General features: G+C 35.9%; 1 protein-coding gene across 2 annotated transcripts; it reads left to right on the top strand.

Annotated features, from left to right (window-relative positions):
* Positions 1-2,219: 2,219 nt before the first annotated feature.
* prlhr2a (prolactin releasing hormone receptor 2a) lies at positions 2,220-26,459 on the top strand. 2 transcript variants are annotated; one of them, XM_051116577.1, is made up of 3 exons: positions 2,220-2,280; positions 14,592-15,096; positions 24,919-26,459. In XM_051116577.1, the coding sequence occupies exons 2-3, from the start codon at positions 14,627-14,629 to the stop codon at positions 25,559-25,561; spliced, it is 1,113 nt and encodes a 370-aa protein (XP_050972534.1). In that variant the 5' UTR covers positions 2,220-2,280; positions 14,592-14,626; the 3' UTR covers positions 25,562-26,459. The 2 variants fall into 2 exon arrangements, with proteins under 2 accessions (XP_050972534.1, XP_050972535.1); XM_051116578.1 differs by lacking the exon at positions 2,220-2,280 and adding an exon at positions 14,181-14,236.
* Positions 26,460-26,607: the final 148 nt, after the last annotated feature.

Here is a 26,607-nt window from a genome sequence, read left to right as displayed (position 1 = left end):
CATATGCTTTGAGTCATACAAAAACACCTCTAAATGTAACCCTTTGTGAAGTGTAAAATTTATGAATGAGACTGTACAATTTTACCACCAAAAAAGTGTTACAAATTGCCATGAGAGTGTGTTGTATCACCTTAGCTATTACACAAAGTACAGCTCTTGTTCTGTTTATTCTTTAGATGTGTTACATAAACCATACAGCTGAACACAGCTGACCACCAATCTCTCATTCAAGAGCAGTTTTAGAAACCACAATAATCTTGTCACCACGGTTACCGTCCTTCATAACACTTTGTCCATCCATCTTTTGTGTGAATCACTGTGAGAGTCATGATCCCTAATCAATAGTAATTTTACCTTGCATGGCAAGCACCTGATTCCTTCTAAAAGGTTTGCAGGCTGTCTGTTTATAGTATAAAAATGATTTAGTCAGTAGCCATTCCTAAAAGCAGAGGTTGTTTGTATGCTGTGATTGATTGGATTTCCTCCCATCTTTATCAGGTGAAGGTCTACAGCATATCAGTATTTAATCAAAGAATGAAAGCTGTTTGTGTTCCAATCCCAAGGCCTTCAAGATTGTCCACAAACTCCAAAAAAGGTGTGCAATATCTGTAGAAAGTTATGCCTTCGCATACTTGAGCTAAACCTTGACTCTTTAACATCAGTCTGGACTAACAATCAGCAGAGATTCATTTTTCCACTCTTTTTTCTTTCTGGTCTTATTTATTGAGCTTTGACCTGGTGAAATGGTAACTAAAAGACAACAGTGGAACTGGCAGACTCAAATATTGCCGTAAACGAACCGTACAAGAGATCAAGTGCAAAGATCAAAGCAAACATACCGTATTCATCTAAATTACTCCATGAGCCCCGAGTTCAGCTCACCTCTGAGTCTCCGAACTGTGGCTCAGCTTGGGAGAGATGTGGTCAAAGAGCAGACCACTGCGTGTGATTGCATCCAATAAACCAACAGATAAACATACTTAACCCCCAGGGGACCAGCAGCACAGAACATCACATTTTTAGATAGACTAGTAACAGATCATAGCAACTTCCCTTGACCTTGTTTTTTTTTTTTTTTTTATCCAATGACAGTAGAATAAACAGTATACCACAAGTCTTGGGGGCCCTTTAATTATTATTATTTATTATTATTATTACTTTCTGTCTGTTAAAATATTATTCAGTCAGTAAATAATGACTGTGACAAATGAAAAGGAAATTAGTTCTATAATTCTAGAACTATGCAAAACTGAAAAATCAAAGAGAAAAAAAAAAAAAAAAAAACACAGATTTAATTATAATATAAATGAGTCAAAAGCCCCTTAAATTTAAACTTATATTATGCATATTCAAACTGGCATGGTCAGATTACATTACAACATGCATTACCATGCAATTACCATGCCATGCATTAACATGCAAGATTTTTAATGTTTTTTAAAGAAGTCTCTTCTGCTCACCAAGCCTGCATTTATTTGATCAAAAGTACAGCAAAATCCGTACAATTTTGAAATATTTTTACTATTTAAAATAACTGTTTTCTATTTGAATCTGTTTTAAAATGTAATTTGTTCCTGTGATTTCAAAGCTGAATTTTTAGCATCATTACAACAGTCACATGATCCTTCAGAAATCATTCTAGTATTCTGATTTGCTGCTCAAGAAAACATGTTATTTCAGGGACCTGGAATAGTGCATGAGTCAAATGAACTACTTTTAAGGTGCTAATGTATTCATTTTTGGATCTTGACAGCTGTGGTCATGAACTGCTGTAAACAAACAAAACAAAACAGCTGTAGGATGATTCATGAATGAATGTCAATGAATTTCTCTTGGAAAAATATCAGCGTTTGGAACAATCTGAGGATGTGCAATTAGAGAGTTTTAATTTTTGGACGAAATATTATTTTGAATGGCACGAATATGTAAACACTGCATGATATTTCATAAGCATACAAAATGACTACTGAGTCACTACTGGCTCAGATAGTGGGCACATGAAACAATCTCTGACACACCATTGACTAAAACTCAACCCAAAATCTCTCTCTCTCTCTCTCTCTCTCTCTCTCTCTCTCACACACACACACACACACACACACACACACACACACACACACACACACACTTGACCCCGCCTCTCCAGCGGGAAACACGAGTCTGACGCTCTCACTCAGGTCCGGTAGCGCATCTCATGATAAACGAACGCGCACAGAGTCCGCTGATTGAGAAACTGCGCATCCACGAGGAATCAACTAAACCGCATCCCTGTTTAAAAAGGTGAGACGTCTCATTTATCGTCTTATTCCTCATAATAACATAGTCTGTGAGAGTCTGTGACTGGATATATTGAGTTTAAAAAGGTAAAAGAGTCTAAATTGCATTCACAAAACCAAAACATAAATGAGTAACTGTACTTAGACGTTTAGTTATTACAATTTACAATACCATGCTTTAATATAGGAATGTGAGTAGTATACTGTATATAGTAATAATAATGTATTTCAGAAGTGAAGTACTGCAATCTCATCACACCTTACTAAGTAATGACAAGATTTTAATACAATACAAAAGTATGTTTTACGCAGATTTTGATTCAGACATTAGTAATTTATTCGTCTACTGTTAGTGGAACATAAGATGCATTTACTGTTGGTCTGTTAACTCATCTGTTAATAATACCTACTCGTTGCGCTTTGATTAACCATTTGTAGACCGACAGCATAAAGGGAAAGTCTGACCATTTCTGCAGTTCGGTTCTTTTGAACAGTTCATTTTAAACAACCTCTAACATTCCAATAAAGCATTATGTAACATATTACTGTGTATTATTTTGCTGTAGATTAAGTTTCATTTATAATATATATATTTGTTTATTATATTGTAACCTTTATAAAGCCAATTTTGTATGTGTTTTCACACTGAGTTAAAAACACTAAAGCAATGTGCAAAACGAGTTTTGAGGTACATTTTTAGTAGTGATCCTTGACCACAAAACCAGTCATAAGGGTCAATTTTTTAATTGAGTTTTGATTTGAATTTATACATCACCTGAAAGCTGAATAAATAAGCTTCTCGTTGATGTATAGTTTGTTAGGACAATATTTGGCTGAGATCCAACTATTTGAAATTCTGGAATCTGAGGGTGCAAAAAAAAAAAAAAAAAAAGAAAAATCACCTGTAAAGTTGTTCAAATGAAGTTCTTAGCAAAAGCAGAAATTAATCAAAAAATTGATATATTTACCATAGGAAATGTACAAAATATCTTCATGGAATATGATCTACTTAATATCCTAATGATTTTTGGCATCCAAGAAAATTTGATAATATTTGACCCTTGCTCCTTATGACCGTTTTTTTTTTTTTTTTTTTTTTTGGTCCAGGGTCACATATGTACTAAGAAAATGTTTGGAAAAAAAAAAAAAAACACACACACACACTGAAACAAATAACTGTAAGAAAAAGACAGTTCTCTGTTTAGTCACAGTGCAGTTATCTGTTCAGTCTGTGTTCACAGTAATGATTCAGTCCGTTTAATCGTTTAGACTGTATTGGTAAACAGGCTTAACACATTCATTGAAAAAAAAAAAAACAATTAATTTAAAAGAACAACTCATTCAGGAGTCAACACTTGTAACTCAAATGTATGAGTGTGTGGGTATGAGAGCGAGTAAGTGAGTGTGTGTGTGTGTGTGTGTCAGAGAGGCAGTTTGGCTGTGAAAATGAATCAAATGAAAAGCTTCACACCTGGTGGGTGTAGAGATTGCAGATTTCCGACCTGGATTCACAATATGTTTGAATGAGAGTGTTTGAGAGCAGCTGGCTTGTAGAGAAGTCAAAATGATTAAACACAATGCCAGAAAATCGACAGCTGAATTAAATGACTTCTAGAGAGATTAATCTTCGCTGTTTCTAGTCCTTCTTCCGTAGGAGATAAGCAGTCTATTTTAAGGCTTTATAGCACGTAGACATTTGGAGAAAAAACATGACTTATACATATTGTTTTGACAGGCTATGGCATTACAAAGTTTTGTCACTTTGTTGAGTAAAGTGAAAGTATCGTAACACCTTTGATCTACTAAAAATAATTCTTGGTCTTAATCTCCCTCCTTCTGAGGCAAATCCATAAGACTGATTCACGACAAACAGGTGCTGTTGAAATGGATGTGAATGTGTTGAGTTAGACAAAAGGTCTTTTCTGACACTAGATCAATTGATCAATTTAATTTGCATTTAAAGGGAAAACAAAAGTTATTTTGAGAAGGGCAACTGTTGCATGAACAATGCACACTGTCATATATTTGATCACTGGCCACTCATGTGTCTCACTCTGCTAGTGTTAGATTTGTTGTGCAGCAGATGTGTCAGGCTATAGGAAAAGGTGTCAGTTTAGAAAGACTTCACAGTACGTGCCAACAGCTTTGTCAGAGCGGTGTTATAAAGGATACAGGAAGAGTTTGCACAAAAATGAAAAATCTGTCATCCTTTACTCACTCACCATATCACTTTCTCGTTTTTGACTCGATGTTGGCTTTTACATTCAACTTGTATGTTTCAGTGTAAAGCAGCAGCACAGTGATTGTAATGAGATACAAGTAATGAATTCTCTAGAAAATCCAGCTGATGTCCTGATGTGCAGGAATGGATTTAGTCAATATACACCTGAGATCTACATTTATTGTCCCCATGTGCTTGTGTAGAAGCATCTTAAGGCTGAAATACACTACGTGACTTCTGTCTAGATTTTCCAAGCACAATCTCGTGGCACTTCATAACTATTTCACATAAATTAGTGGCTTTTGGGTACTCATAGAACCTCATTCATATGTTTTCATACACCCCACTGACAGTTAGATCTTCAGGGTTACTTTTTTACTAAAACTAGTATGTTTTATACGATTCACTTGTATGAAATCATACAAAATTGCCACCTTGTAAAACACATCTCTTCAGTTTTCAGTCTGGACTCAACATTTAATCAACTAGTCAAAACTAGCGTGAAGGGGTGTGACGAGACACTTATCCCATGAGATGAGACAAGACACGTGACCGGGTTCACGAGAACAAGATGAGATGAGATTTTTAAACTTTTCTTAAGAAATCCGCAATGATGAAATATATAGGGAAAATACTCTTTTATTCAACTGAAAAAGACAAAATGCAAAAAAATGTAGGTGCATTTTGAACTTTATAAAATTAAACTTCCAATTTAATGAATTATATGCAGTAATAAACAACAGTTAAACACAAGCTTTACGATTCTGGATAAATTGAGAATCCCAGTTGTTTTTAATAAATTAGAGTCCATGATTCTCTCACGATTCTGGAGAAAAAAGATTAGAAAACTAAACAAAATAACATAAGTTACTAGTGGTTCTGACAAACTGTTCATTGCTTCAAGTCTTTTAAAAACATATACTCATTTAAAAAAAGAAGCAGTGTCTCACTTTATTAAGACTTGTTTGACTATTGAAATCTCCTGAATGAATGATTCAATGACATACTTTTTTTTAAACAGGCAGTTGTCGCCCCCTCTTGCCCAAAGAGGACAAGCGTTACAATACATACAAGTGTTAAAATACTTTCATTTTGATCGCTACTGTAGACAATAAGTGTTTATACCCAAACTATAAACTTTTATCCCAGTACTTCTATTATTTAAATGTCTGTAACACAGAAATAATGATTATAATGTGGTTGAAAAGACTGTGTTGCTCTTTCTGCGTTCACATTTACCCGACCCTCTGATTCATTAACATGAGCAGCGGCAAACATGCTTCTCACGCTCCACTGACACTCGCGATGTGAAACAGTCCTAATAGTCATAGCTAAATCAATGTCATTCGGGAATAAGATCGAGTGGGTGTTTGAATCGAGATCTCGATATTGTAAGGATTAATCATGCAGCTAAAATGTAAACACTGCAAAATGTTTTGCAAGGATATTGTCACAAGATCTTGCGAGATCCGACTGGTCTCATGAGACACTAAATATTCACCATGGTCCATTCATGTACATAATAAATAATAAGTATAAGTATAAACTATCCATAAAATCATGTTTCACTGTAAAAAGTTTTCACCAGTTTTCACGTTTTCAACTTAAAAAATTTAAGTTTAGCAGCTGTCTTAAAATGAAGTTAAATCATTATATGATTCATTATACGAAGAAAAATCCTGAAACATTTTCCTTAAAAAACATAATTACTTTACGACTAAAGACAGAAAGACATGAGCATCTTGGATGACAAGGGGGTGAGTACATTATTTGTGAATTGTTGTTCTGTGGACTTCTCCTTTAAAGAGCATGTTAGTAATATGCGCCTATAGGCAGGTGCAAAACGCAAATACACACACAGGAACACGCAGCAGCACAAACATGCCAAATAAAAAAAATGAAAAAAATTTGAAATGTATTTTTTTATTATTGTGTACTTAAATATAAAAATGTCACAATGTCTACATTTTTTTTGTTTTATTATTATTAATTTTTTGCTCTTTATTTTTCTTTGTTCTTGCAAATTCCGCCGTGTAAATAGAGAATCCGCCATGGCGCGATCACAACTGGCTCTTAAAGTAAATGAGAGATGAGACTCTGATTGGTTTAACGCACATTACGGCCAAAACACACCCATGACTCATTAAGAGAATAGGGTCAACCCTTTTAGACCATGCGCCGGCGCGCTGACCGTTTTTCCCGTCATGAAACTAGCAAAAGTGGATTTGGACATGCCCTAAGTGCACCTGCGCTGTGCGCTTTAGACCATGCGCTTAGATTGGTAAAATAGGGCCCAACGTCTTTAAGGGTGTGTTCACACTTGTCATGTTTGGTTCGATTAAAACGAACTCTGGTGTGACTACTCTGTTAGTGCGGTTCATTTGAGTAAGTGTGAACGCTGCCATTCGAACCCTGGTGCGCACCAAAACAACTCTGACGCAGTTTGAATGAAATATGAACGCAACATGGACCAAATACTTCTAAACAAATCAAAATCAGGAAGTAATGACAAAATGTGACACTATGCGACATGATTTCACAAAGGGAACAAGCAGTGTATCCAAAACAAAATTAGCAGAGGGCAAACACTGAGCAACGAGGTGGTAAAGTGCCTTTTATTGAGTTCAAGGTGGTGAAAATTAAATCATATGCACGTAACAATAAGCGCGCTTAGTCCAGCAGACGGCACTGTGTGTGTTTGACTTCAGTGAATGGGTACCTTGATGTCATACACTCGCAGCACCACTTTAATTTGAACGCACCTTTTCCTTTTGTTTGGAGTGTTCAGTCAGTTCCGTCACGAAATATGTGTCATTCAACCTGACCAATCAGGTTCTGAACGTATCACTATGCCTTTAGGTTCGGTATCATTAGGTTCGCTGTCAAAAATGCCAGTGTGAACGCTAAGCGGACCAGGACCAAATGTATCATTTTCCTTTTTGGTCCATACCAAATGAACCAAACACACTACTACAAGTGTGAACACACCCTAAATCTGCTAGTGTGTGATCCTCCGTTGTTTAAGCCCAAAGTATACTTCGTTTTTGTACTTTGTTAGCGTATGCGTACAGTCGAATGCGCAGCCTTTCAAAGTATACCCCACTTGATGTTGTGCATGAAGCTTCATCCACTTCCAAAGTCTGCTCTTTAATCTCCTATGAGTTTTAACATTTTTAAATTTAAATAACTCGTAAATAACTCTTCTTAACACTTTGTAACTTCAAAATAAGACTTAAAATGACATGAAAGCATGATCTGTGGGAGTTTTTAGTGAGTAATCAGCTTGATATTAAAGGTACATCTCTACGTCTGTGACCAATGTTTACCAAGCTCTGATGACTAATGATCCAAAAATATGTTTATTATGAAAAAGAACAGCTGAACATCAGTTCATACATAAAATATATAATTGTTTAAATAAAATATATTCTTTAAATTGTTACTGTCTTGAGTTGTTTTGAAATTAATGTACAATGCTTAAAAACATTAAACTGATAAGATTTATACTTGGTTTTAATAAACAGAATAGCCTATTAATTGCATTGTCAGTGTAAAAATACAATATAGATTTTTATTCTGGTAGTGTAAGTAGTGTTTATTTAACCAAGAAAATATGACTGGGACATTAATTTACATTTAATTAAAAAAAGAAATGTGCACCACTGCACACCACTAGACGTCCAGATTTAAAAGTCTTGTAGTGTATTCCAGCCTTAATGTGGCTTCCATGTGCTTGAAGGTCACTATTCTGTCCATTTCTTTTTCTCCCAGACAGCTTCCCTCTTCAGTTATAATATGCACATTTGATGCATCACAGAAATAAAAAGACATTCATATGAGATGTTATATATATATATAAAAACCTTTATTAAAATAGGGCTATAACAATAAAAGTCGCTGTGGGAGGCTGGCACTAAGTCAAGGCATCACACCTTCATTAAACATCCTTGGATGTAATTTTTTAATGTTATGGTCCTATTTTAATAAAGATTTTTGTTCTTTTTCATAGCGTGCTATCCATTCAAAGAGCACCTAACAGCCTTGAAAGCGAACAGCTTCTTGCTGCAGTTATTGGCAACAGTTTATTGTGTTTTTGACATTTTCTATCAGCATAATTAAGAACATGATTTTGGTAAGACATTTTTGACCACATAAGGTTTTGTGTTGCATTGCTTGCAACAGCTTTGTACTGAATGTGTGTGGAATTGTTTTGTGTTGTTTAATATATTTAGGGCAGGGCAATATATTAGATCTTAGAGATATCATCGAGATACAATATCTCACAAAAGTGAGTACACCCCTCGTATTTCAGCAATGTTTTTAGTATATCTTCTTAAGGAACAATACTATAGAAATGAAACTTGGATATATTGTAGAGTAGTCAATGTGCGGCTTGTATAGCAGTGTATAATTACTGTTCATTTACAGCCATTATTGTCAAAATAGCTGGCAACAAAAAGTGAGTAAACGCTAAGTGATAACAGCACTATGTCATTTAACCATGCAAAGCCTCTTGTCCTATTCATCATGTTCATGTTTTTGTCTGCTTGACAGGACCATACAAAGTTGTGTATGTTGTACTAGAGCAGTTAAAATTTGGTGCTTTGAGTACAATTCTTTCATACGGACCACTGGATGTTCAACAAGGCACATCATGGCAAAGAACTCTCTGAAGATTTCAGAATTAGAATTGTTGCTCTCCAAAAAGATGGCCTAGGCTATAAGAGGTTTAGTAACAACCTGAAACTGAGTTACAGTACTGTGGCCAGGGTCATACAGAGGTTTTCCAAGACGGGTTCCATTCGGAATAGGCCTCGCGAGGGTCGATCAACGTAGTTGAGTGCTCATTCTGTGCGTCAGGTGCAGAACCTGGCTTCAAAAAACAGATGCATGAGTGCTGCCAGCATTGCTTTAGAGGTTGCAGAAGTAGAAGGTCAGCTTGTCAGTGCTCAGACCATACACTGCACACTGCAACAAGTCGGTTTGCATTGGCGTCATCCGAAAAGGAAGCCTCTTCTGAAGCTGGCTTACAAGAAAGCCCGCAAACAGTTTGCTGAAGACAACCTGTCCAAGAGCATGAATCACTGGAACCATTTCCTGTGGTCTGATGACTGATGACTAAGATAAACATGTTTGGCTCAGATGGTATCCAGCGTGTGTGGTGATGCCCTGGTGAGTACCAAGAGAAATGTGAATAGACTGTTGGTGGTAGCATCATGGTCTGGGGCTGCATGAGTGCTGCTGGTACTGGGGAGCTGCGGTTCATTGAGGGAAACATGGATTCCATTATGTACTGTACATTTCTGAAGCAGAACATGATGCCTTCCCTTCAGAAAGTGGGCCGAACAGCAGTTTTCCAACATGTTTTCAAACACACCACCAAGATAACAATTGCCTTTCTGACCTGAACCCTATTGAGCACCTATGGGGCATCCTCAAGCGGAAGGTGGAGAAGCACCATGTGTCTAACATCCAGCAGCTCCATGATGTCATTATAGAGGATTTGAAGAGGATCCCAGCAACAACCTGTGCAGCTCTGGTGAATAATTACGGCAGTGCTAGATAACAATGGTGCTAACACAAAATATTGACAAGTTTTGACAAGTTCACTTAGGGTGTACTCACTTTTGTTGCCAGCTGTTTTGAGAATAATGGCTGTATGTTGAGTTATTTTTAGGGGACAGTAAATATACACCGCTATACAAGCTGCACATTGGCTACTTTAAAATATATCCAAGTTTATTTCTATAGTATTGTCCCATGAGAAGATATACTGAAATGATTGCTGAAATGTGAGGGGTGTACTCACTTTTGTGAACACACCCTAAGTCTGCTAGTGTGTGATCCTCAGTTGTTTAAGCCCAAAGTATACTTTGTTTTTGTACTTCGTTAGCGTATGCGTACAGTCGAATTTTTATTCTGGTAGTGTAAGTAATGTTTATTTAACCAAGAAAAGATGACTGGGACATTCACAATTCACATTTAATTAAAAAAAAGAAATGTGCACCACTGCACACCACTAGCTTGGTGTGTTATGTCCAGATTTAAAAGTCTTGTAGTGTATTCCAGCCTTAATGTGGTTTCCATGTGCTTGAAGGTCACTATTCTGTCCATTTCTTTTTCTCTCAGCCAGCTTCCCTCTTCAGTTATAATATGCACATCTGATGCATCACAGAAATAAAAAGACATATAAGATGTAATATATATATTTTAAAAAAAACTTTATTAAAATAGGGCTATAACAATAAAAGTCGCTGTGGGATGCTGGCACTAAATCAAGGCATCACACCTTCATTGAACATCCTTGGATGTAATTTTTTAATGTTATGGTCCTATTTTAATAAAGATTTTTGTTCTTTTTCATAGTGTGCTATCCATTCAAAGAGCACCTAACAGCCTTGATACTGTACATCAGAATATCACGAATATTCATAATGAATGTAGTATTGTTGAAAATTTAGATTAATGTGCCAAAGACAGATGTTTTGTCAAATTTTATGTATTCACATATTCTTATTCTGTGACAACTTATTTGCATTGTGTGATGTTTCTTTTGTACACTGTGTATATTTTGGACCTTTTTTTAAGAAAACAAAAAGGGTTCTGTCTACAGAAGTCTATGGAATGCAAAACTTTGAAGCTCAATATCTTAAAAGTGCTCAGAATGCAGACAGAACCTTCATTCCAAGGAGGCGAACAGGCGATTTCACTTCTCCAGCAAACTAGCCAAGAAGTGCTTGTGTTCCAGCAACAAGTTCCTCATCTGAAAGAGATTTAATGCCAGTGGGAACATAGTCTCATTTTACAGAAACTGTTGATAGATTTGTGATTTTAGCTAAAAACGTGAAACACTTGCAAAATTTACCCCAAGGTGCACAGTGTAAAATGTAGTGTGAATTACATTGTTCTAAAGAAGCTGCGAGAAGAAAATCACTTTTTTAATAAGTTCAGAGCAAATGCAAAAATATCGAGATGCATGTTCAAATTTTAGGTCGCCCAGCCCTAGTTATTTGTAGGTTGTTTCAGCTTTTTTTTGTTTCGTTTCAGTTATTTTGCACACTGAAATCTGTTGACAGCATTGTACCACAAACCGCAGGGATACTTATTTGGTTCTGTTCACCTGGGCTCTCGCTCCAACGTAAGCACTAAAAAGCGCCTCAATGGTTCCATTAGTCTGTGTTTTTACCGGCTGAGCATAATTGAAGCACCCACGGGGAGGGGACGCTACCACCCAGAGCGGTTTAAAGAAACTCGCAGTATGCCGGAGGCTGAGAATAGCACATACCTCACGTGTCTGTTTACTTACAGATATCAAGAGCTGTTTAGTCTGGGTGCAGTTCACATTTATTGCAAGTCTCTGATCAATGCATTATAATTAGACCATGGAAACACAGCTATTAAAAGAGAGCCCACAGATATCTTGAAAACATTTAATACACATCTTGATATTAGGTTTAATATAGCTTAAAAGAATAGTACACCCAACAATGAAAATATGCTAATAATGTAGTCACCCTTAGGCCATGCAGTATGAGTTTGTTTCTTCATCTGAACAGATGGAGACATGTAGCATTTTTTATCACTTGCTTCTCTCTGCAGTAAATGGACGCCGTCAGAATGAGAGTCCAAACAGCTGATAAAAACATCATAAGTAATGCACAAGTAATCCACATTACTCCAGTCCATCAATGTGTGTTTGTAAGAAACAAATTCATCATTAAGATATTTCAACTTCAAACTATTGCTTCCAGCTAAAATTCAACTCCTCTATCCACAGTGTTGCTTTTCCCTGTGAAAGGTCATCTCGTCTGAATCAGGAGAGAAATATGCACAGATCAAGCACCGTTTGAAGGGTAAACAGTTCAAAACGGTTCTGAACAAATATGTGGGTGTATTTTGATGTGAGAGGACAAAAGGGAATGGACCTTTTCACTGGAGGAACCAGTTTAACAATTGTCATTATTATATGACATTTAAAGTTAAAATAGCTTTTCACTTACATTAATTGATAGACTGTAATGGTGTGGGTTACTTGTAGATTATTATGTTTTTTTGTCAGCTGTTTGGACTCTCATTCTGACGGCACCCATTCACATCCATTGGTGAGCAAGTGATGTAATCCTAAATTTCTCCAAATCTTTTCTCATCTACATTCTGGTTGGGTTTTCAGTCGAAGAAACAATAATTTTGACACAATAGCATTGAAGCTTGCTTCCACTGAAGCCTGTACAAAAGATAATATTTGTGGCTATATTATCTAATATATAAATATTTCCCATTAGTAAATATATATATATATATATCACTTAATGTGATTTTATATCTATATGCAACACTGTGAAGTAAATTTTTATTTGTACAGAGATTTAATAGTACACATTGTTTCAAAGCAGCTTTGTAATATCTTAATATTTTCATGCCTTGTGTTATATTTAGCAGATTAGAGCTTTGTGATAATATAGTTTACATTTGAAGCAATTGAGATATGATATATAGTTTATATTGTCCTATGTGAGTATGTACACAGAAAAGTTACATACGCTTTTATATAAAGAGCTGGGTGATATTATAGTTACATTTTTTGCAGAAAAAAGTTAACTTTGTCTCTTACAATTGCATATCTTGCAAATGTTTTTTTCGTCATAAAAATAGTTTTTAAAAAATAATCAAGATTTGTTTTACAAATCTGACAATATTTTAAAACTTCAAATGCCTTGCAGAGACTTCGGTTTGGAGTAATGATGCAAACAAATTGGTGAATCTGTGATTTGATCAGATTCATTGAAACGGACTGTTTGAAAGACATACATTTAATTGCTGAAATTAATCAGACTTTTCAAAGCAATCCCTATTTTTGCTAAAGTGGTTTAAACTAGGCAAGTAGGGAGTGTAAAACTTGCACACTAACACAGCCTTTAGGAAACTAAAACTGTCACTTTAATATTACTGTGATATTCACTTAATGTCAAATACTGAAAATGCATTGTAAATATTCAATATCTCATCCAGTGAGGGCTTGTTAATTTATTCTCATCTAACCCAGTCGACACCCTGGGGATATTTATTCAGTCTTGTCTTTGAATGTGCTTAATGAAGATTTGAGATAATTAAATAAGTTGTCTCTGACATTCAGCTCCTCATGCTGCTTAAAATTGATAGCGCTGAACATATGGCTATTTTCAGTACTGTATTATCCATAAAAACAATTTCAAAAACATTTAATTTGCGACGAGTGATTGGTGCTTCATTTGTCTGATCCCTGTCAAATGGGAATTTTTAAATGTATGTTTTGCAAAAAAAAAAAAAAAAAAATCAAAACCTGATTTATGATGATGAGATAAGCATTTAGGACAAAAACGAATTAAGTAGTATCTACTGATTTTGCAACAACTGACTGATTGGTAGAGAGACAAAAACAGAAAACACAATCACTGCTTTTGCAGTAGCTTGTTAGAGGAAAGACCAAAGAGTGTTTATGCTTAATCTATGAACCATTTACTCACTTAATTAGAGGGCGCGAGTGAATGAGGCTCATTTGCATTTCAACAGCAACAGCCACGTGTGATTGCAGCCGAGACGCATCTTTGACTCAAATCATGCTGGCTTTCATTAGTGTCCTTATAAGTTTCTGTTTACTGCTGTTTGGATTGACAGAGCGCAGTACTAAAAGGAACACACAAATCTCAACTCCCGCCAATTCTTTATACAAGTAACCTGCTACGGAAACCAGCCATCCGAAGTAAGTCAAGGCTGTAATGAAGGGCTTTCAGACGTGACTCCTACATGTCTAATGTTCAGAAGTACTGCTGTGCAGAAAGTGGTTGGGTATAGAGGACAGGAACTTTGAGGGAAATTGTAGCTGTGCTCATTAGACTTTGAAAAGTCACTTCATTATGTGAGCCAAGCTAACTTTCAAGACAAACTAGCACCTATATGGTGTGAACTGCATGTTTAGTACCACACACCTCCACAGAATGCACTCAAATGGCTCACTTCTTCTTCACGGACATTTCAATCCATCTGTTATTGGTTAGAATTTAAGTTTCTGATGAAAGCTAACCAAAAATGTATCTCTTTTCCTGTTAAAATGCCAGAACACAAACTCTATAGGTCTCTACAAGCCTTAAGGATGGATGGCAGTGGCGGCGAATGGCTCAGCACTCCCGTGCCCTCGTGTTGTCTGGAAAACGCCACCGTGGAGAATTCCAGCATGGGCCAAATCTACGAAGTCGTGCTCCAGTCTACAAACACGACTAAGCGCAATCCACAGTTTGTTGGCGTGGAGCTCCTTCAGTCTTTTAAACCCCTCATCATCCCGTGCTACGCTCTCGTGGTCCTGGTTGGAGTTTTCGGGAACTACCTGCTGCTTTACGTCATCTGTCACACCAAAAAAATGCACAACGTGACCAACTTCTTCATTGGTAACCTAGCGTTTTCTGATATGCTGATGTGTGCGACCTGCGTGCCCTTTACGCTGGCGTACGCTTTTAACCCTCGCGGGTGGGTTTTTGGAAGATTCATGTGCTACCTGGTGTTCCTCATTCAGCCGGTGACGGTGTACGTGTCGGTATTCACACTCACAGCTATTGGGGTGGACAGGTGAGTGATGCATGTGAGTGTGAGTAATTCATTATTGCATGAATGTTTCATGAGCATTCTGGGGCTTTTGTGCAGCAGGATTATGTAACAGACTGATTTGGTTGACAAGTCACATACACTGCTATGCAAAAGCTTAACATCTGAAAAGAAAAAAAAGTCCTGTACTCACCATTATATTTAATTACAAATACAGTAAATACAGTAAAAACTGTGATGTTGTGAAATACAATTACAATTAGTTTTAATATATTTTAAAATGTTATTTATTCCTGTGAGTCAAAGCTGAGTTTATTTATATAGCACATTTCATACACAGAGGTAATTCAAAGTGCTTTACATAAAAGGAAGTAGAACAATCATAAAAACAATAATAAAAACAATAATCACAAAAAAGGAAGTAGAACAATCATAAAAACAATGATCACAACAATAAAACAAAAAATGTAAAATGTAAAAACTGATTGATATAATGATTTAAAAATGATTTAAAAATTGATTTAAAATAATTTTAAGACCGTTAAAAACAGAAAATGATTATACATAATGCAATCACTTCGGACGAAGCACAGTGCTCATTCAGTAAATGCACAGCTAAACAGATGAGTTTTGAGTCTAGATTTAAATGTAGCTAATGTTTTAGCACATTTGATCTCTTCTGGAAGCTGGTTCCAACTGCGGGCAGCATAATAGCTAAAAGCAGATTCCCCTTGTTTTGTGTGAACTTTTGGTATTTCTAACTGACTCGATCCTAATGATCTGAGTGGTCTGTTAGGTTTATATTCAGTGAGCATATCTGCAATGTATTTAGGTCCTAGGCCATTGAGTGATTTATAAATGAGTAAAAGTACTTTAAAATCAATTCTAAATATAACTGGAAGCCAGTGTAGGGACCTGAGGACCGGTGTGATATGCTCAGATTTTCTGGTTCTAGTCAGAATCCTGGCAGCAGCGTTCTGGATGAGCTGCAGCTGTCTAATGGTCTTCTTGGGAAGGCCAGCGAGGAGACCATTACAATAATCCACCCTGCTTGTGATAAAGGCATGAACAAGTTTCTCCAAGTCTTGACTGGAAACAAAACATCTAATTATTGCAATGTTTTTGAGATGATAGTATGCTGATTTAGTTACTGCTTTGACATGACTACTGAAACTAAGGTCTGACTCCAGAATCACACCAAGATTCCTGACTTGGTTTTTAGTTGTTTGACCCCTAGAGTCAGGGTATGCATTCACCTTAAGAACTTCCTCTTTGCTTCCGAATGCAATGACTTCAGTTTTGTCCTTGTTTAACTGAAGGAAGTTCTGGCACATCCAACTGTTAATTTCATCAATGCATTGGCAGAGGGAATCAGTGGGGCTGTAGTCATTTGGCGATAAGGCTAGGTAAATCTGGGTATCATCAGCATAGCTGTGATAGGCAATTTGGTTCTTTCTCATTATTTGACTTAGTGGGAGCATATACAGGCTAAACAAGAGCGGCGCTAGAATTGAGCCTTGAGGGACTCCGCATGTCATGGACGTCCACTTAGACTTATGCTCTCCTGTACTCACATAATAACCTCTCCCTTCTAAGTATGACCTGAACCAATTGAGAACCCTACAAATTATGGCTGGGAAAATAAATCGATGCATCACGATTCAAGAAATGATTTAGATTTTCCGCAAGCGATTCTCGCTTCTGAGCTTAGTTTTTATCAGCAAATGGCACTGCATGCTTTAGAAACAGCTGTACTCTGCTGGATTCCAATTCCTTACACACACTTGAAACTAAAATAAGTAAGGGATAATCAACGGTTTGCCATAAATGCACAACATGAAGACTAATAACTGCCCGTCGCCAAGCGGAGTGCACTTAAAATCCTTGAATGCACAGCAAGCCGTTGATTATCCCGCTTATTCCATGGCCATTGCAAATGTATAGACAACTTACAAACTAGTTTTGCTCTTTGCAGCAAAATATTTGACTGAATGGGTAAAAATGACAGTTATTTTCATCCGTCATGGCACATTATCTCTAACTCTGCCAGCATCAAATCAGACACGAATTATAGACATGAATGAATTATAGCATTTATTTCAATAAGTTATCGAGAGAGAGAGAGAGAGAGAGATGAGATGACAGTTGTGTTACCTGCTGCACGTCTCTCTCTCTACAAACAACTAATTAATTTAAAAACAGCCTATGTATGTGAGCAGCCCAATGCCATCTCCGACCTCTCTCTGTGTGTGTGTGCGCGTTTGTGTGTGAGTGATGTGTGTGTTTGTGTGCATCGCATTAATATAGAACGGTGATTAAACTGACTTGGAATTACCAGTGCATTAAATGGTTTTACTGCATTCCTGCCAGCCAAACAGAATCCAGTATTCAGACAGACCATAAAATAATCATTCATAAAGTTCGAAAAGGTTGAAGCAAATTACACGGGTGTTTACAGTGGGCTGCGTTTACATCTCGCATCATAAAAGCAATCAAAGCCAAGGCGTAATTACATGACTGCCGAACGCACGAGGGATCTTCTTCATGACCATTTGAGTTAGAGGTGCTAAAATCCGTACCCGACCCAAATCGACCCGAATCACTTCTTACCCCAACCCGATGTGCATAAATTAATTTTATAAATGAAAAACCTGACCCGAGACAGACCAGTTGAAATTAGACCCAAGTCCAACCCGATGCCTGGGCATTTATAGGCTATTTTTTTTAGGAATGCACAGCTTGCAGCCCCACAGTGAGTCAGGAAAATCCCGGTGTCCTACTGACTCCATTACTTTCATTTATTTATTTACTTATTTATTATTACTCAATATTTTTGCTGGTTTGATAGGTACATGTTATTTCTGAGTTTGGCTTTCAATTGTGATCAGAGGATTTGAAAAATAAACGTGATAGTTTGATAAAAAATTAAATTGCCAGCCTATTAAATAATTGATTTGCTAGTGTTGTCTGCAATGTTTTTTACTTGATCTCCCGTGAAAGGCATCTGCACACAAAAAAGAAAAGGGCTGTGTGTAACGAAGCGAGCGGATTTTCCTTCTCTATGTGCATTTCTCAAAAATGAACTTTACATGAACACAAAAGTAGTCTCTGCATCCAGGATAGAAAAACAATTCCCTATCGGGCCCATTCAGAAAAAAGCACATTTATTTTAATTACCCAAGACCTGAGGCCACTAATACCAAACCCGACCCCTGTCCAAGGGACTCGTAGAAGTTTTGGACCTGAACCCGCTCAGGTTCAATAGAACAGCATGTATTTAAAATTCTTTTTTTTTTTTTAAATGTAACATTATTAATGTCTTTACTCATTATCAATGTCTTTGATCAATTTAATGCATCCTAGCTAAAAAAAAAAAAATTAATTTCTTTCAAATTTCTTTTATAAACCGTACTGACCCCAAGCTTTTGAACAGTAGAGTATATTCAGTATTTAAATTTGTCTCTGTAAAAGGTTGCCGAAAGCATATCCTTACATGTACAGTATAGCGAAACATAAAAATTACTGCTGATCAGTTCGAATAGAGAATAGATGATCATATGATGTCTGGAACCTGAAAATGATCATAATTTGTGAAAATATTTAAAATGCAAAGTTTGTTCTGATCTACTAGCAATTAGGCTAGGAGTACATTTTGGCTTAAACAGTTTTTGAATAGATTTCGGTTTGAATAGACTGCAAACTTTCTTTTTGCTACAGCAAGGTCATAATAAAAATGCCTTGGAAACCTTTTTTTACCATGTGTTCATTATTTCTTTTTTGCTGATTTTCAAATGGCTTAATAGCTTGTCCTTGTTCCAGTCCCAGACCCTGACAGTCATACACTACTGTATGACAGTCCAGCATAGAAATAAATCAAATATTTAAACTATGATAATAGAGTGAAGTAATAATCAAGCATGTTTAAAAAATGATCCTTAAATTTTGACATCAGTGTGAATAATGCATCATTTGTGCTAGAAAAGACACTGACGGGAATTTTAATGACTTTCAGAAAACTAAAGACAAATGATACATGTTCAAGGTTGAACATTATTAAACTTCTTTTAAAACACACTGTTTCAACCCCATCCGTTTTGTAGATTTTCAGCTCAATTCGAATGACAGTAATTAAAACGGCTCTTTTCCAGGGTGCCAGTGTTCGTTTGTGAATAGTAATTTTAACTTAGGGTACACAAAAATAAGCCATGAGAATGCATGATATTATATGACACACAGTTGTAAAATGACACATTCCGCGGATACATAGAAAGCTGGAAGGGTAAAGTAACGATGCTGCCATATGTGAAATACCAAGGACACCTAATATAGACTTATTATCCCCCAATTCTGAAAATAAATTTACAGTGGATCATCTCTGTTAAACTTTGTGGCTTCGTGCAGCCTTTAACCTTCACATTTCCCTCCCTGCGTAGGCATGTGAGTCTGTGATGGATGATGGTGCTGCACGATAGTCAAGGAAAATGAAAAATTGTTGGTTTGTTGTATAATAGGTGCATTAAGAATCCATTTACCTTACAGTGAAGGCTTTTTTGCGCAGACTAGCGTCATCTCCTGTACATGGTCTGGTGGTTTATCCTCTGTGATTTTACACATGATGAAGCCTACATGAATAATGTCTTTAAAAGCCCTTGATGTTACTGTGGGTTTTGGATGCAGACCCATTCATCCAGGTCAGATCGGAGGCGAGGAAATGTGTGTCCATTGAAGAGTGAGCTTTTGCAGCAAAACATCCAACAGGTCCTTCACACCTTAAAGCGAATAAAAAGATGAATTATTTACAGGTCCTGTTTCTTACAGCCCACGGATTAAGTTTTTACAAAATCAACGTGCAAAATACAGTATTTGCTTCAGCTTATTACAGTGTCTTTACATCTTAACACAAAGCTCTCAATCTCAAGTTGGGGCCACTACTCAACTGCCGCTCCCTGGGTCAATGACGTACAAGAGCTTCATTTGAAGAGGGCCTATTATGCAAAAATCACTTTATAAGGTGTTTAAACACAGTTGGGTAGCCGCAGAGTGTGTAAACAACCAGCTTATAAAGGTAAAAATCCACCCACTCATTTTTTATAATCCTAATGAATCATAAACAATCTCTCTGAACAAGCAATTTCAGATTTCTTCCAGCGAACACATCATCGTAGGGAAAAAGTCCTGCCCATTTGTGATGATCTTTGACTTATTAGCATAGACACAACTTTTAGTGAGAAGCAGCAGTTCACCATTACTGGAGATATACAACGTCAGTAGTTAAAAATTGCATATGAAAGCAATGTGAAGTCGACCGCTTGAATTTGTCGAGCTCATAATCACAAGTCAAAGTTTGTAATAGCATGCGATGGCACCATGAGACCGGTTATGTCGTTATTTTTATTGTTTGTGTAATTCATAAACGCACATTTATTATGCACAGTCCGATCACTTTTAAACCGAACATATAAGGCTGAAAACCACTACTGAGAGTTTCTGACATTTTCAGTACGTGAGATTGTCTTGTTTTGTTTTTTCAGCTTTTGAAGCTCCGCCCTCTTCTGAAAAGTGGGCCGGGAGCACCAGCTTATTTGCATTTAAAGGGACAAACAGAAAAACAGTGTGTTTTGGCTCATACCCTAAAAGTGGCAATTTTAACAAGATATAAAAATTATTTGTGGGGTATTTTGAGCTAAAACTTCGCATACACATTGTGGGGACATCAGAGACTTATTTTACATCTTGTGAAATGGGCATAATAGGTCACCTTTAAAACACGTGCCAACAAACAGTATGAAATGAAACAGTATGTTGGTTGTTTGAAAAATGTTTATACTATCTTTTTCATTTGAATGCCATGAGGTATAACTATGAAATAAAAAAAAAAATAAAAAAAAAAGTTACAAATATTATGAATTAAAAAAAAATAAACATCATAGTTTTACATTTTTAGGTTTTAAAAAAAACGATTCTAAAAATTAATTCAGAAATAATGTTTTTGTGATTCTTATTGAAAAAACAGCTCTGTTTGCATGCGTGCAGAAATAAATATATGTTCATGTGACAGCTTCCAGCAGTAGTATTGTAACTACAAATACTACAATGTGTGTGTCTCTCTCTGAAATGTGATTGTAACAAGTACTTTTTGTGCATAAAAAAGATGAACAATTGAAAATGATAGTGTCAACTGTAATAATAGGCTAAACAAATTGGTCAGATAAAGAATCCTTTCAAGCAAGGGCAAGACAGTACATAAACCTTAACCAATCAAATCCTTCAAAATAAACCGTCTTACCATAGTAGGGCTTGTTCACACAAAATGGGTTCTTGGATTCCTCATTATAATTGTTTGTCTCTGTAAACATTTGCTAGGCTGGACAGATGTCTTTAAATGTCTTTTTTTGCAGCATCTTGCTCACTATCATCATGTTTTTAATATACTATGTCAAGTTTACTTTTAAAAGATCAATAAGACCTTTCACTTTTTGACATTCAGCTGTGCTGCGGAAACAACTGGTCTCTTCATTACTCATTAACATTTTGGTTAGATCAAATAGCATTTTAGCGCCGCTGGCGAATTGAATACGTCTCTTTTTAAGGCTTGATTCCTTTGGAATTGAAGAATTGATTCTTTATGAAATTGAATCTATAGGGGAAATAACAAGAAAAATAACATGCATTAAATGGTAAAACTGTTTGCACTACAAACCACTCTGTTTATTATTAAGCTAATACATTAAAATAATATGGTAGGACACACCAATTTGCAATATCAAGTAGCAAAACAAGCTGTTTTGTACAGCTAAAAATAGCTGGACGTGGACAAGACCAGAGGCCAGACCCATAAAATGTACAAATAGACACACATGCTCTTACGAATAGTTAACTTTTTTTTTTTTTTTTTCTTTTTTTCTTTTTTTTTTTTTTTTTGTAAAAGACCATTTTTTAAGAACAAATGCATAGTGTGAAGTCTGATCTTTGAGAAAATATGAAGGGTCACTAACTTCATCAATTCTTTAATTGTTTTTTTTTTGTTTGTTTGTTTGTTTGTTTTGTTTTGTTTTGTTTTGTTTTGTTTTTTTGCATTTTTAAATGTTATGCCCTGTGGTGTGACATAGCACAAGTTAAGGGGAAAAAAAACTCTTAATAATATACAAACAGCAAGAGAGAGATTTATCTTCATTGTTAGACACTTAAGTACAGTGTTATTTATTTCATATGAAATTATAATTAACCTAACCTTTTTTCCCCATGACAAGACAAACTTTGCTGTCATCTGTTCAAAACTGCTGAAAATTATAGCATTTAAAGATGAGTGATATTTATATCTCTCCTATTGCATTACTCAACATTTTTTTTTTTTTTTTTTTTTTAGATATTTTGAGATAAAAGCAAATCTGTGCTTCTTTTATTTGTGTCACACCATTGGACATTGGTCCATTAATTTTGAACATGTCAAAGAAAAAAATATTTAAAAAAAAAATTATCAACATGTCTTTTTAATCATCATCAACCAAATTCAGTCTCTTAGTCAATCAGTATGTTACTGAAACTCTTCAAACAAACTCTTCAAAACATCAGAACATAGTTAATTAATTTAATTATTGCATTTAAGAACACCGAAAATGATCAAAAAATGAATCTTTAATTATTTTTAAAATTTTTAATTAATTATTTAATGATTTAAAATGCTTTCTAAAGAGACCTTGTCCTCTGGTGTGACATCTTTGTCCTATTGTGTGACCGTACAGGTGTCACACTGGTGGACATTTTCTGTCACACCATAGGGCATTTAAGCTTTTTGTGTCAATTAGTGACCTTGCTATTCTGAACTAACCTGTCATTAGCAGTTAGCAAGACACATTTGCATAATTTTCCTTGATTATGTAGTTTAACAAAGTTTTTAATTTAAAAATATAATTTAGGGGTGTCACACCAAAGGACAACAAAACATAACACTTTTGTAGTGGTTACAAAAAAGTTAAATATTTGAATTCTGAGAAAAAAAAAATTTACCATGCACACATGTCATGGGGCTTGACAAGGGTCTTTAGTAACACAACAATGAATGGGGTCCTTCAACTAATTTTTTTTTTTTTTTTTTTCTTTTTTTTTTGAAATTGCCAATTTAAAATCAGGATATGGTGTCACACCAGAGGACATGGTTTTCAGAGACAAAATGTATCAAGTTCCTACGCTTTCAGAAATATATGAACGAAAGTAATGATTGGCATTTACCAAAAATAGACACAGGAGGTATTTATTAACATTTTCATGCTTTTCTTTTTAATTTATAAAAGTTGTCATTTATTGAACTTGCTTGAGACAGTCACACCATAGGACAATTCTGACATTTGGCTCAAAAAAACAAAATAAAACAAAACAAACAAAAAAAAAACACACTCTAATAACACTGCAGCTTTTATAACAATATAGGTCCATGTAGGACAAAGAAATGTTTAACAATTTACTGCATGTTAACAATATTAATTAAATTATGTTTTGTCTTGTGGGTCAATGAAAATGCCATGTCACATTAACAACCCATACAGTGTTGGGGGTAATGCATTACAAGTAGCGTGAATTACATAATATTATTACTTTTTCCAAGTAACTAGTAAAGTAATGCATTACTTTTTAATTGACAAGAAAATATCTGAGTTACTTGTTTTTAAATAAGTAACACCAGCTATATTTCTCCCCATTTACTGATTAAAAGCTCTCCTGTCCCCATGTTGAGAGAAATCGGGAGTAAGATGTTAGTTAGAATAAATGTGAAAATGCATTAATTCATCTCACTCACCAAAAACAGATTCAGTATTCCTCAAAATGAATAAAAACAGTAAAACTCAACTCAGAATATGACGCAAACCTGCAATAATTAAATGTTAAATAATACAAATATCCTTTATGCATTTAATCCCATTTTATTAACTGATGTCTTTGCTGCCGACCTTCGATGATGCAGTTCAACCATAATAATAAGCAAAAATTACTCAAGATAATCTAACATTTGTTTTCCTTTTTTTATTGCTGAAGAGTTGGCATTTTTTCTTCTGCGGTCTACTGTACAGACGTAAATGTACTTTTCTCAAAGCCTGAGGCTTTTGGTGTAAAAAGGCTTTTACATTTGCCAAAAATAGAACTTTTTATTTTAAAAACAAACAATCAAGCCCTGCCCAGATTTAAAAAGTAACGCGAAAGTAAAGCAATGCATTACTTTCCATTAAAAGTAACGTAATTAGTTACTTTTTCAGGGAGTAACTCAATATTGTAATGCATTACTTTTAAAAGTAATTTTTCCCAACACTAAACCCATATATATAAAACCTGCGCAGAAAGGTTTTCTTTTCAAGTATTTTCTCATTTTAATATTTTTCATCATTAATGCGTATGATCTTGAAATTTTTATGCTTCAATTGAAAAATCTAAAGCTGTGTAAAGGGATAACAAAAAATGAAAATTCTCTCATCATTTAATATTTCAAAAACCACACAAGTGAACACGACGGTAATCCATACAACCCCAGTTGATAAATCATTGTGTTCTGAAGCAAAAGGACAGATGTTTGTGAAAAAACTGCTAATTTTTTTAAAACTACAAACAGTTGGCCGGAAACAATGGACATTAGGAGGTGAGTAAATGATGAGAGACTTTCCATTGTAAGTGTAGTTTCCCTTTAATTCACACAATATGAATGTGTTCATAATAGAAGAGAAGTCACTGATTGTGCACTTTTAAATAAATGAATAGATAGAACAAAAAAATCTCTCAGGGGCCAGTTTAACTGCTGCATCAGATACAGATGTGTGACCACCGTAACTTGTTGCCTAAAACTGTCATTTTAACTTCTAGATACTACGCTACTGTTCATCCACTGAAGAAGCGCATCTCAGTTCTGGCCTGCACTTATCTTCTCTCCGGGATCTGGATTCTGTCATGTGGTCTGGTAGCTCCTGCTGTGGCCCACACATACCATGTGGAGTTCAAAGACGAAGGTTTCACCATCTGTGAGGAGTTCTGGATGGGTCAGGAGAAAGAGCGGCTAGCCTACGCTTACAGCACGCTCTTTATCACCTACGTTCTTCCTCTGTCCGCGCTTTGCATCTCCTACTTGTGCATTTCGGTGAAGCTTCGTAACTGCGTGGTGCCAGGTCATCGCACCCAGAGCCAAGCGGAAGCCCAGCGGGCTCGGAAACGCAAGACGTTTCGTCTGGTGTCCTTGGTCGTCGCTGCTTTTGGCATCTGCTGGCTGCCGATAAGCGTCTTCAATGTTCTTCGGGACATTGATATAGATCTGATCGACAAGCGCTACTTTCTTCTGATTCAGCTGTTGTGTCACTTGTGTGGGATGAGTTCATCTTGTTGTAACCCGTTTTTATACGCATGGCTCCATGATCGTTTCAGGGCAGAACTGCGCAAGATGTTCACCTGCCATCGACGGATTGGCATCGGGATTCCCGCAAACAACTGCGCCACCGCTAGCGTGGTTCTCTGACAGAAAGTAAGCACAATGAGTTAGTTCAAAGACTACCAAGGCTTGGGTTGCAAACTTGTGGAAAAAGAAACTCTTCACATCGGTCCTGGCCGGAACGCCACCATCTGTAAGGTTCCTCCACATGCATCTTGTTTTAAATGGACACAGATGGTCTTTCTTGGACGTACAAGCCATGTGAAAAAGCTGTTGGATTTAGTCACAAGATTTTACCCTGCTGTCTGTGATTTGGATATGGATTACCTAGGATGGGAACTGGATGCTGTTCTCATTACAGAGAAATGGTTGCTAAAAACACTGCGGCAGAAACATTCAGATACCCAGCTTTCAAAAAAGCAAACGCTTCAGCTCTAAAAGTGAATTACAGCTTTTTTAATGACTTTCAGACTGCTGGATTAAACTGCATGAGATGTCACTGAAGATACATCAAAAGAGATCAAATGCTTAAAAAGAACACATGGCCTAGAAATACTGTATGAAATATTAAAACCTTTTACTAATTAAATATTTTCAGAACTTTTTAGGCCTTTAATGTTTTTGTGCTCATAATAAAGTGTGCAAGAATACAAAACTTATTGTCTTCATATCCAAAAAGTTAAAGTTATTTTCATTTTGCAGCCAATATGACTCTATGTTGTAATGTAGTTGACACTGTTTATAATAGACACAAGAATCCAGTATGTTCACTGTCCTGAAGAAAGTTAGGAACAGAACTAAAAGTTCAGAGATGCCAAAAGTGTCAAGTGAGAGCAGGTCTAGTGTGTGTGATTATAACCATACAATTTTGTATAAATTTATGTAAACAGTGTTAAAAAAGTGTTTTAAACTGATACCTGAAACACCATGAGAGCACAATCACTATTGTTTCATTGATGGAGATTGATATTTTGTGCTAACTCGTCAATAAAGTGTCAATAAAGAAGTGATTATTTAAAGATTAATGAAAGATTTGGTCACAAAGGCACAATACTGGGAAAACAAAATAAGTATTCTTGTCACTTCATGACATTACGGTTAAACCACTGATGTCACGTAGACTATTTTAACGA

This window comes from Labeo rohita, chromosome 8, assembly GCF_022985175.1.
Source record: "Labeo rohita strain BAU-BD-2019 chromosome 8, IGBB_LRoh.1.0, whole genome shotgun sequence".
Classification (NCBI taxonomy): domain Eukaryota; kingdom Metazoa; phylum Chordata; class Actinopteri; order Cypriniformes; family Cyprinidae; genus Labeo; species Labeo rohita.
Note: the sequence above shows the minus strand (reverse complement) of the source record. Positions and strands in the feature narration are given on the sequence as shown.